This window comes from Brassica rapa, chromosome A09, assembly GCF_000309985.2.
Source record: "Brassica rapa cultivar Chiifu-401-42 chromosome A09, CAAS_Brap_v3.01, whole genome shotgun sequence".
Lineage (NCBI taxonomy): Eukaryota > Viridiplantae > Streptophyta > Magnoliopsida > Brassicales > Brassicaceae > Brassica > Brassica rapa.
Window position 1 is genome coordinate 41,130,137 of NC_024803.2, and position 12,266 is coordinate 41,142,402.

At 33.4% G+C, this 12,266-nt stretch overlaps 3 protein-coding genes and 1 long non-coding RNA gene across 10 annotated transcripts; 1 reads left to right on the forward strand and 3 right to left on the reverse strand.

The window, feature by feature from the left end:
- Positions 1-1,294, reverse strand: LOC103842797. The gene is made up of 2 exons (XM_009119461.2): positions 324-1,294; positions 1-216 (listed from the first exon to the last, which is right to left on the reverse strand). Exons 1-2 carry the CDS (start codon positions 545-547, stop codon positions 147-149), a joined length of 294 nt encoding a protein of 97 aa, XP_009117709.1. The 5' UTR covers positions 548-1,294; the 3' UTR covers positions 1-146.
- A 194-nt stretch (positions 1,295-1,488) lies between these two features.
- On the reverse strand, positions 1,489-4,379 carry LOC117128242. Its single transcript, XR_004451503.1, has 2 exons — positions 3,136-4,379; positions 1,489-2,893 (listed from the first exon to the last, which is right to left on the reverse strand). It is a non-coding gene; the product is annotated as an uncharacterized LOC117128242 (long non-coding RNA).
- Positions 4,380-4,614: 235 nt separating this feature from the next.
- On the forward strand, positions 4,615-7,187 carry LOC103842801 (ubiquitin-conjugating enzyme E2 34). Of its 7 annotated transcripts, none has more exons than XM_018655046.2 (10): positions 4,623-4,767; positions 5,179-5,270; positions 5,451-5,505; positions 5,826-5,864; positions 5,958-6,021; positions 6,119-6,180; positions 6,267-6,306; positions 6,431-6,458; positions 6,620-6,711; positions 6,790-7,187. In XM_018655046.2, the coding sequence occupies exons 2-10, from the start codon at positions 5,214-5,216 to the stop codon at positions 7,058-7,060; spliced, it is 708 nt and encodes a 235-aa protein (XP_018510562.1). In that variant the 5' UTR covers positions 4,623-4,767; positions 5,179-5,213; the 3' UTR covers positions 7,061-7,187. The 7 variants fall into 7 exon arrangements, with proteins under 7 accessions (XP_033136146.1, XP_018510562.1, XP_009117711.1 ...); XM_009119463.3 differs by having other exon boundaries at positions 4,628-4,767; positions 5,176-5,270; positions 6,790-7,148; XM_018655045.2 differs by having other exon boundaries at positions 4,648-4,767; positions 5,162-5,270; positions 6,790-7,148.
- A 482-nt stretch (positions 7,188-7,669) lies between these two features.
- On the reverse strand, positions 7,670-10,023 carry LOC103842802 (CASP-like protein 2A1). Its single transcript, XM_009119466.3, has 3 exons — positions 9,657-10,023; positions 8,208-8,328; positions 7,670-8,119 (listed from the first exon to the last, which is right to left on the reverse strand). Exons 1-3 carry the CDS (start codon positions 9,863-9,865, stop codon positions 7,844-7,846), a joined length of 606 nt encoding a protein of 201 aa, XP_009117714.1. The 5' UTR covers positions 9,866-10,023; the 3' UTR covers positions 7,670-7,843.
- Positions 10,024-12,266: the final 2,243 nt, after the last annotated feature.

The window sequence follows — 12,266 nt, forward strand, 5'->3', positions numbered from 1 at the left end:
TGCCTCAAAACTAAAAGATGAGTTCTTATATTTCAAGTAGATTACATAATTAAGAAAAAAAGTCTAGTTACCTATTCTACAAAAAAAAGAGAGGAAAGAAACATAGAAGATCTAAGAAGGAAAATGATAGAAAAAGAAATGTAAATTTAAGGTTTTGTTGCTGCTGCTGTGATTTGCTGTTTCCTACTTCCTTGAACACCTACAGGGAGGTTATACCTGATTCCAAAAAAAAGAAAGCACACTCTTCATGTCAGTTACAACTAACACTCATATATGGGGACGCATAAAAATCAAAACTGGAATGTGTCTTGTTTCTTCTTTACTTGTTCTGACTAGGGTTTGAGCCAGTCCTTGGGATTCTTCGGAAGCTATCATTTTCTCCTCTAAGCAGCTTTTCTTCCTTCATTTCCTTGCTTGTATGCAAATCTCTCACAGCTTGACTAGAATGTGTTATCCTTAACAGAGAACGTCCATGTACGCTATGATTGCTGCTAAAGAAAGCTACTAGTAGCAGAAGAACCAGAGCCACTGACCAGTATCTCTTCATTGTAGACTTTTCTTTTTGTAACTACTTTAGGAATCTTGAAAGCTCTTAGGTTTCTTTTTGTATTTTTTTTACTTAGAACTGAAACTTTAAGAAAATTTTGGATAGAGATGTTAGAGATACTGAGAAAGAGAGAGAGAGAGAGAGAGGAGAGACTTGTATAGTTTGTTGCTTTATAGAATAAGATTCCATGGGGTTGGAACACATAGTTATGGGGATCTGATCACGTGATCTTACTTTGACTGATGTAATTAAATCAGATGGAGAGTTAGTTATCTTTAATCTTAATCATTTACTAGAGACAAAGTCACAAAGGATCCTCATTACCTAACTCATGTAAATGCTCAGATGGTGGTCATGTGATTAGACCACGTGATTTCTGCCTACTGTTATTGGGGAACTCAAAAGAGGCTGAAACTTAACTTTGTTATATGTTTTTTAATCTTGAAGTTGTGAAGACATAACTTCGGAACTTGTAGGTACCTGCGCAAGTCCAATTTTCAGAAGTAGATAGTTGCAGGTAAACCAGCTGGTTTGTCTCTCTGTTAATCACTACTTTTGTTTTTTTCTCTGCAAAATTATATTATTGCTTTTGCAGTCATATATATATATATATATTTTAGTAATCCATTATTTTAAAGGAGGAGGAGAAAAAACAAAATTTGGTTGGAAGAACCGGCACAGATTCTTGAGATGAGTAGATCCTCAAGAGGAGACTTGAGTAATAGAGAAAAGTACATTACGCAATTTTATTTTGAGTTATTTTCATTCTAAGACAGTTTTAAGTTTTTTATTACACCCTAGGACAGTTATTGCTCCTAAGGTAGTTTATAGTGGTTGATTATGTTTTTACCCTCAACTAGACTTAACTAATAGTTACTTTTCTGCTGTCACTTTCCCTTTTTTATTTTGCATGTTTAAAATATCCTAAAATAAAAAGAACAAGTTTTAATCTCAGCCATTCATTCTTTTACGTTTTTCAATAATCACAAAATCAATATTCTTGATCTTCTTCCTCAAATCTTCGATAACTACAGTCTGAATAAGAATTGTAAAAGCTATTGAAGTTGTGAGACTACTCGACATAAATTGATAACTCTAGCTTTCTACGCACCATTAGCATATGATGCCCAGAACAAGTGCGACGAGATGTCCGATGAAACCGCACATCTCCGAAGCCAGACGAGATCTTCGAGAAACCAGCACATCTCTGCAGCAAAGCCTCGTTTCAAAGCTCTACACGGCGTCATCCTTGCTGCTGCCACCGTTCCGTTTCATCTTTGCTGGTGCCACCGTTCCGTTGCATCCACACCTCTGAAGCCGACGAGTTTTGTCCAACTTTCTTTGTTTGCAATTTAGGTCCTTGTACTTTTGTATTCTTCTCAATTTCAGCCCAAACTTTTAGATTATGCAGTCCAGCCGAAAATATGTATAAAAATGCAATAAAAACACTTAAATACACACAAAATTGAGTTAAATGAACTAAAAAGTTATTAAGAATCAATAAAATATCACCATGTTCCTAAATAATATGACATGATTTTTTTTTTTGCAAAATATTTGTAGTTATAAACACAAAATTTGTATTAGTAAATAATATGACACCTTTTTTATTATTTTTGTTAAAATTATGAAATGTTTGTCATGATAATCAAAATTTATTATTACTCATGTATGTTAACATGTGTGCATATATAATAGTATACATGTGTACGAAGATTATATGTGTACAGGTTTATTTATGTACATGTTTACTTTTGTACATATGTACATATTTACTTGTATATGTATATTATTACAAGTAGAATACGAGTTAATATATAATTTTGTTGGATAGCGTTAAGATATAATATATGTACATGTGTACAAAGACAACATGTGTACATTGTATATTACTAATCAACCACCAATCCACCTATATGTGTATAACCTCTTCACATATATTGGTTCATTTTCGATGTACACGTGTACTCGTTAAAACGTGTACATAGTCATATATTGGTTCATTTTCGATGTACACGTGTACTCGCTTGTTGAAGGTCATTGGGTCTGAGTTATTTCCGCCACCGCAACTCTTCCTTCTCTGTCGCATCTCTTCCCTTTGCCACAACTCTTTCTTCTCCGCCGCAATTCTTCTTTATGGTCTTTGGTATGTGTGTTGCAAATCGTATTTGTCGTTGCAGTGACCTAAGCTCTCACCGCCGTCAAAACGTCCTCTCTTCTCATTCACCGTAAAGTGAAACAGTGGTGGTTCTATCTCGGGATCACATTCGACTTCGTCTATGCCACAGCTCATCCGCATCTCATGATATATCACTTATTGTACACATGTACAACGAATGTACATAACTTTACACACATATTGGACATACGAACATGTATCTCAAACATATATGTACATATAAATATCTAATAAAATATAATATTATATCGTACACGTTAGCCAGCCCATTTCAATAGTCAAAAACATGTGTACATGTAAATTTCTTTTGAAAGTATATATATCAAACATGCAAGTACCTTTTGATGTGTTTAAAAAATACTAATATATGTACACAAGTTGAGTAATATGTAAAAAAAAATGTATGTACATAGTTTATTGTTGTACATGTGTATTGTTGTACAATTCAGTGTACATATTTTTTTGATATTCATATTTGTTTTTGTTCATCTAAGTCATTTAGGTATGTCTTTAGTTATTTTTTATTGTATCAATTTAATTCAGTGTACACGTATTCCTACTATAAGGGGTTTAAATATAATTTCTGAAGTTTGGGACAAAATTAAAGATCAATTTTCACATTTAAAAAGTATTGGGATTCCTAAATAAATAACAAATAAGTTCAGGGATCAAATATGCAAAAAAGTCTAAATTAGCTATTTTGGATCTAACTCATTCCGACTGAGTCACCACCGAATTGCTCCAATAAAACTTGGATCTAACTCATTACGCCATGTTCGTTGACGGTTACTACGGTGAAAAAAGATGGTTAGTTAGCAATTGCAGGTGATGAAGAAGATACAACAGTGGCAATGGAGGAAGGGTTACTGATTACGGCGGCTTCGAATGAAAGAGTGAACGGAGACTGGAACTCGCCGCAACCATCGTCGCTGAGAACAGCTCCAGTGCTCGTGAGTACCATGGCATAAGATGAGTGTGTGGGGAGAAAGTGGTGGGAGGAGCTCACTGTGGGAACTTGACAGATGCGGATTGTGGAGGAGAAAAGTCGGTGGCAAGAAGCAGGTCACGGCGGGGATGATGATTGGAGCTCACCGTGGTTGTCGTTTAAGGTTATACAAAGAGGAAGACATAAAATCTTGAGGAAGAAGATCGGGAGATGATATTACAGAGCATTTTGTTTGTGTTGAATCTTGAACATTAAAATAATATATAAATGAAAGGCTGTGGTTAAATCCCAGCAAAATATATATATTAAATTTAGTTAGTTTGGGTCATTTGGTTACAAGGTTATTTAGTTAGATTTTAGCTAGAAAATGAATTTGGTTAGAAAAACTACCTTAGTAGTAGAAACTGTCTTATTGTGTAAAATAAACTCATAAACTGCCTTCTAGTGTAATTCTTTCTTTTATTTTTTAATAAATTAAAGCCTTACTTGGGAGGATTCTCTTTACAATATGACTTATCATCAACTATAGGGTTTTAAGTTTTCTAAAAAAAAGGTTTTAGTGAGAGAACATGTGGCTAATAAAGATATCTCGAATTCCATTTTATTTTCAGTGTAAAATAGAGTTTAAGTAAAAATGTTTCAATAATATTCTATTTTTTACTTTATAACAAAGTGAAAAATATATTTACTTCAAATATAATATCATTAGATCAAAATAGAATACATTTATTTTCTACTTTAAAATAGAATACTATTAGTCGAATGGATGCGGGCTGGGCTAACCCTACAGAACAAAACCCATATTAACATCCCTACCATTAGATCAAAATTAAACTCTATTATAGAGTTACACTTACAACTAATTGGACCGGAAAGAATGATTGTATACTGAACCGGTAAAACTTATGGGGATTAATTGTTGAATTTGGTTTGGTCTGGTTTAGCTAAACCAGTCCAAGTTTGGCTATTCTCTGATTATCTCTCTAAATGTGCTGGAAAGTTTTATCACATTTCCCCCAAAAAAAATGTTCTTGTTCTTGGATCTGGTCTTCGAATTCGCCTGATGTGATTTCCTTCGTCTTTTCGCGTCTCTGGGTAAGTACGAAGCTTGGCTTGCAATTGGATTATCTATCGAATTGCAGTTGATTCGAGTTGGTTTTGGCCGACTTTAAAAAAAAATTCAATCAGATTATGAGAGTTTTGCATATATATTATCTACAAGTATTGTTCTTTTCTCTGTATGTCTTGTGAGATGTAGTCCTCCTATAGGTAAAAGCCATACATTGGCTTATTCAATTTTCTTGTTCCATGATAAAAATTTCCAAACTTGACTTCAAACTAGTTCTTTATAATCTTTTGTTTTATATTTCTGGTTCCAGGATAAACTCCATCTATTTTGTTTTATATTTGATTTTTCTTTTTAGATTTTATTAGTTGGACTTTCACTCTAATCTCTATATGTTCTGTTTTTGTTGATGATCTAAAACATGATTTAATTAACAGTAGCTGCTGCAGTTATTCAATTAGTCCATAGTACATAGATGGCAGAAAAGGCTTGTATAAAACGTCTCCAAAAGGAATATAGAGCACTTTGCAAGGTACAACTCTCTCTCTTCTTTATGCCACACCCAACCTTTTTTTTTAATTTTATAGCTCAATTTCATTCTCAGTTAGTTTTATGTCGATTTTTCAAATGTTCCTCTACCTTTATGTGATTGTTTTCTTTGTTTTCTTTAGGGGTTACTTATTGATATGTTCTGTTTTTTTGGGCCTGTTAGGAACCAGTCTCCCATGTTGTGGCTCGTCCTTCCCCAAATGACATTCTCGAGTGGCGTAAGCCTTTTCTATCTCTTTATCACTATTTGTCTCTTTGTTTCTCCTACTGGATCTCTTGTAATCCTATTGCAAACTTTTCTATGAGATGAGGTATATTCGATGGAACAGGTCACACTGTGATTATACTTATGAGTCTTTCATAGAATGGTGAATATTAGTTTATCAAAGTTTTATAATAAGTTCAACACAAAGATTTGATATTTCTCTTAGTTTTACTGTTATCCCGATTGTGGTTAGTGAGTTTCAGCCTTTCTGGTATTACTGTAAAGGCTACTACTTACTACCAAAAAGTTATATTATTGGCTTTAATCTTACAGATTATGTGCTCGAAGGTAGTGATGGAACACCTTTTGCTGGTGATAATCTTCTTCCTGAAGTTTCCTGTTAGTTTTTTTCTTCTGCATCCCTTGTGAGTATCTAATTTTGATACTCAATTCTACTTTAAACAGGTGGATATTACTATGGAAAGATCAAGTTCCCTCCAGAGTATCCTTACAAGCCACCCGGAATCACGTATGTTGTTTGGATCTTCAGAATTTTCTCTCAGTATTACTCTTTATCTCGGTTCATAGTCCAACTTCCTATGAGCCCCTTTTTTGGTTTGCCACAGGATGACTACACCAAATGGTCGATTCATGACACAAAAGAAAATCTGTCTGTCTATGAGTGATTGTAAGCTCGATAATGCACTTTCTATTTGTTGTTTCTTTGCAATTTAGTGCTTCATTATCTGAATAATTTGTACTTGACATTTTCAGTTCATCCAGAAAGCTGGAACCCAATGTGGTCTGTGTCAAGGTATAAATCCTTTTTAACATATAGTATAATTGTTTTCACAACACAGTGTTCATGTTTATTTATGAAATCTAAAGTTCGATGTACCTGTAGACTGTAGTAAACCTTTTCTTTTCCTTGAATGCAGCATACTTACTGGACTTCTCTCATTTATGGTAAGCTCATTGTAGCCTCCATACATGGACAGTTTGTTTGAGAAGCTCACATTCTTATATTGTAATGGTGCTTACTAGTTTTACCATCTGATTATTGAGCATGATATTATCTTCTTAATTCTGTTATGTAGCTTTCTCTAAACGTTTTCCTTTCAATGCAGATGGATACTAGTCCGACAACCGGAAGTGTGAACACTACCGTCGCTGAGAAGCAACGGTTGGCTAAGTCATCTCTCGCTTTCAACTGTAAAACGTAAGATCTTCCCACCATCAAACTTAAGCTCATGTTTTCAGCTTTTTCACCTGAGTCGGATGTTCTTACTTGTTACAGGCCAGCGTTCCGGAAGCTATTTCCAGAGTATGTAGAGAAGTACAACCAGGAGCAACTAGCTGAAGCGCAGCAGACGGCAGCAGAGTCTCCTCTTCAAGAGAGCAATACCAGAGCAGAGTCAGAGAAAGCAGTGGAGCTAAGAAATGAGGACTCAGAGGGTGGCTTGAAGGAGAGGAGGAAGAACAAGAAACAAGGATTACCGGCGTGGATTATACTATTGCTTGTGTCGGTATTTGGGGTTGTAATGGCGTTGCCTTTGCTTCAACTGTGATTTCTTTGCAACACAAAACATAAAATTGGACGACCCTTGAGATAAAATATCTTCCTTCAGTATCAAGAGTAGTCGTGTCTTCTGTCTAGTGTCATTCCTTACTGAATTTAACTCGATTAGCACCTCATGGTTTGTGCTTTTATATGCTGATGACATAAGTTTGGTTTCACAATGTTATATATATAGCTTTGTTTGAACTACTTGGTGTAGCATAAGAAGATGTCAATGGCTGGTTTGCATTTGTCAAGCTCAAGATTCAAACCCTCTTTGCCACTATGACTCCCAAGTATTAGAGAAAATTGAAGGAACCAAACATCATATTACAAGTCCAGTTCTTCTTTGTTGAAAGTATCAGGATCCAGCAATTGCTCGTCTAAATCTTCGGCCATGCTTTTAGCTTCTGTATTCTTGAAAGTCACCTTCCTCGTTGCCTATGACTTGTGTCCCACGATATCATGAAATTTATCTTATGATGAATTATGCCACCCAAAGCATGCTCAAACGTAAAAGATTCAAGTGAGGAGGAGTTGAGAACACCCATAAAAATTACCTCTCACTCACTTATAATGCTATTTCGCAATTTATAACAAAAGAAAGAAGAACTGAAAACATAGGAAAGGATACTTGAATTTTATAAGTCGTACTCGGATAAAAGCAAGCACGTGAAAAGGACCCAATCATAAAAGCATTCTTTTTCTTGGTTAAAGACAAAGTTAATAATAAAAACAGTAGAAACATGTAAACGTGACACTTTAGAGATGTCTTAAAGAAAATATCTACGGATCAATTTCCAAAGACAGCAACTTCGACGTTTTTGTTGGAGTCAACGATGGCTGGTGGATCAAAGCGAGTAAAGAGCTTATAAGAGGAAATGAGAGACAGAAGGACATATAAGCAAACCACGACGAATGTGATTATAACAGAAGCAGTGGCTCTATGGCAGAAACTACCAAAGGAGCTGCACGCATCGCTCCACGTAATGGCATTGTCTCCTTTGTAGGCTAAGTACAGAACTTCAGTAGACACAGCTCCAGCAGCAAGAACCACGTATGTCAGAATCTGAGATGACCATGTTGTGAAATTAGTTAGTATTACTAGATGATCATTTGATCAATAAAACCGAATGTATCAAGATCTGATATGAGACCTGGTCAAGACAGAAGAAGGTCCAAACACGAGGCGTTGTAGAAGAAGAACCAGGCATGGCTGCAATAGCTGCTGACAGGAGAGAGTAGCCTGCACAAATTCCATTTGCGTGCACCAAGTACCTAATTGTATTTTTTTTCAAAAAAAAATGTACCTAATTAAGAGTAATTTTTGGGTTCATCCCCTAGGGTGAAGAGTAATTCTTGGGTTCACCCCCTAGGGTGAACCTCTAGGTTCACCAACCAATAGTGTTTGAGTATTTGATATTTGATATCTTTTAAAAAAGGAAACAACATTGAATTTCCAAATAAGATTATCTTTTTAAAATAAAACAATAAAAATACATAAAAATAGTTACAAAAAATAAATAAATAAATATTTTTAAATCTTCAGCAAAATACTAAACCCTATACCCTAAATCTTAAACCCTAAACCTTAAATTTTGGATAAACTCTAAACGTTTGAAAATCTTAAACCCTAAATCATACATTAAAAACTAAATTTTAATAACACTAAACCCTAAATCCTAATCACTAAACCCTAAACCCTTGGATAAACCCTGAACCCTTGGATAAATCATAAACTGTAAATCAAAAATATTTAAAATTAAACTCTAGAGTTTATGATTTATCCAAGGGTTCAGAGTTTACCCAAGGGTTTAGGGTTTAGTGATTAGGATTTAGGGTTTAGTGTTATTAAAATTTAGTTTTTAATGTATGATTTAGGGTTTAAGATTTTTAAACGTTTAGAGTTTATCCAAAGTCTAAGGTTTAGGGTTTAGGGTTTAAGATTTAAGGTATATGGTTTAGTATTTTGCTAAAGACTTAAAAATATTTATTTATTTATTTTTTGTAACTATTTTTATGTATTTTTATTGTTTTATTTTAAAAAGATAATCTTATTTGGAAATTCAATGTTGTTTCCTTTTTTAAAAGATATCAAATATCAAATACTCAAACACTATTGGTTGGTGAACCTAGAGGTTCACCTTAGGGGGTGAACCAAAGAATTACTCCCTAATTAATTGTAAGTTCATTAATGTTAACATTATTATTCATTACACTTTCATCCATATCGTAACCATTTAATCCTTATCAATCAAATCCTATCTATGCTAACTTAAATAGTCAACAAATGTACATTGATTAACAATACATGCATGTCTTCATGGTTTGGTATATTGTATAATAATAATTAAAGCACGGTTTATTTGGTCTAACGGTCTAGGAAGTTAATAAACCTGTAAATACTGGGGTCTACTTACAAATTATATATATATATATATGTGTGTGTGTCAGCCTCTTGGAACTACAACGAATTTTGTGTGTTTCGGTGAGTTTAGGAACACCATCTCACAAATACTAATTGTATATAGTGTATAATTAAGGATATGTGACTCTAAATATTGAAGATAGTAAATTAGAATAATTATATATCTATGTATACATACCAGAAAGCTGAGAGATTGGAATAAGAAACTGAACCGAACTCATTATTCTGAGAGTCTTTAAGCATGATAACAAGCGCCGCAAGACAAAGCCCCACCGGAGCTAACCGGAGCATTGTCTCTGCGGTTCGGATTGCAGTACTAACCTCCTCCCACTTCTCCGCCGCAGCACCACCGTGGCTAGTCTTGTGATGATCATCGCTCTTCTCCATTATCTTCTTCAAATTTTTATTTTATCTCTTCTTTCTCTATCTCGCTCTCTTGTTATGGTTGCTAAGGAAAAAATGTGGTTATAAACAAGTGGTGAAGCAAGTGTTGGATCGATAGGGTTGGTGAATGCAATTAATTTCGGTATTCATGACACTCCTCGCACTCCCTAGAAGAAACATGTGAGCTAGGCTATAACTCATTGTAATATTAATACGATGCTCTAGAACCAATTATTTGTATCCAGGCCCCGTACGTCATCTCATATTTGTTTTTATTTTGACGTCTTTAGTTTCTCAGTTCAATCTTAAGTTTACACCGTCTCTAAAATAAATAAACAATAGAAGCATTAATGTATTTGATAACATTTACCCTAGGTTTGATTCTTGAACTTTTTGAAGCCAATAATTCTTCGTTTATATATTTTCAAAACGTGAACCATGTTTATATATAGGATATTAAATTTTTGAGCTTGTCCAATCTCGTGACCCATAATCAAGCATTGAATATATATTCTGAGAGAAGCCATATATATTCAAACTAATTAAAAACTAATCTATTCAGAAAGTATTGTGAAATATTGAATATTACGAGCAAGTAGTTATTAAAAAATCAAGCAGTATGTTGTATTATTGTATTGGAATATCTCGTGACTTATTATTTTTAAACGTTATTTGTGGCCGTTTCTTGTTATATTACATGCATGCTTATTCTTGTGTTTTAGCAGACATGTCTCTCTTATGTTTAAACCTTTTAAGCCAATGTTCAAAAAAAAAAAAAAACTTTTTGGATGTATATTCAAACAAATGTTTATATGAGCTGTGTTCGAATGGTAAATTAATTCGGTGTTATTCAAACATCAATTTTAATCACCCCTCCAAAAAAAAACTATAAAATATATGGTATAATACTACTAGGCGGTCTCCTTTCATGCAGGGAACACATGTATCGTGTTACAATGTTGTGAAAGTGATATTTCTCCGGTCACATGATGTACTACTATGCTATGGTATACTGGGAGAAGTATGTATGAATAGTAACCAAATGAATGAATGGGAATGACTAGTTTTTTTTCATTCCTCAAATTTAACACCATTCATAAGAAATTTTTTTTTTCAATTTTCTTTTTCATTCATAAGTATTTTAAGGTAAAAATACAATGAAACAAATATTAAATTGAGTTAAAAACTTTGTTGCAGTTTTAGGTTAGGTTGAGAGCTCGGATATCTTGTCAAGAAGGTTACAAAGTGTATAACGATCATTCTTATTCATCAAGTAACGAGGACTAATTCTTAGCGGAATATAAAAATCGGCTCTTAAATAAAATATTTACGAATCGATTTTTAGTTTTTTTAATTAAAAGTTAAGAGACAAGTTTTTATATTCAGCCAAGAACATTTCATATATACAAGTACGATAGATACCCTGGCTCATATACAAACTCCGTTTACATACACAATATAACTCCGTTTACATACACAATATACTTTGGCCCAATATGGCCCAATAACTTTGCTATTTTTATTGGATTTGTATTATTGGTGCAAATACGTCACGGGCTTTTTCTGGTGGTCACGATTCGTTCCCTGAAAACGATGTGCGACAACATACTCTAAGCCGGCACTGGTTGAAATATAGAAACCGACCAAACCCAAATGTTATTGTTTTGGGTTGATTTGGCGTTTTCGCCAAAGTATATGACAAATATAAAGCAACTAGGTAATAATCCGCGCCTTGCGCGGGATGTGATTATTATTTTCGTTATTTTTAATAAAAACACATTAAATCTGTTTAATCTAGATATTGGTTCAGTTTTAAATTATTTTTTGGTTTATTCTGTTAGAATGTTTGATTTTTTAGTTTTTTCGGTAAAACAAAAAAGTATTATTATTTGTTTATTTTTATGTTATAAATTTTAGATAATTGTCATGTCGAATCAATGGTTTCATATTATAGTTTGTAAACGGATAATAGTTCAAAAAAAAGAAAAAAAAATTATTAAGACTAATCATTTCACTACAATTTGGTCGGTAGTGAAAGAAGCATTAAGAAAAAAAATATTTCAAATTCTAAAAAAAAAATAGATACTACAGTAGTGGTAAATACTTATAAAGTGCTCACATCAAGGTGCACATATATGTGTATGTAAAAGTATATAAAAATAAATGACAAATATATAAAGATATTGTTAATTAATATTAATGATATTTTTGTTTTAAATAATACATAACAGATAAAATTAAAATTAATTAAAAATTAAAAAGGCCTTGACATTAGTGAATTTTTTTCATATAAAAAAATCAACTGTATCCGTAAATAGAGGTGGGCACAGATCGAATATCCGAGTATTTGGAGGCATTCATGTCGATTAAATCTTTAGCCACTTGGATAATCGGTGACTATGAT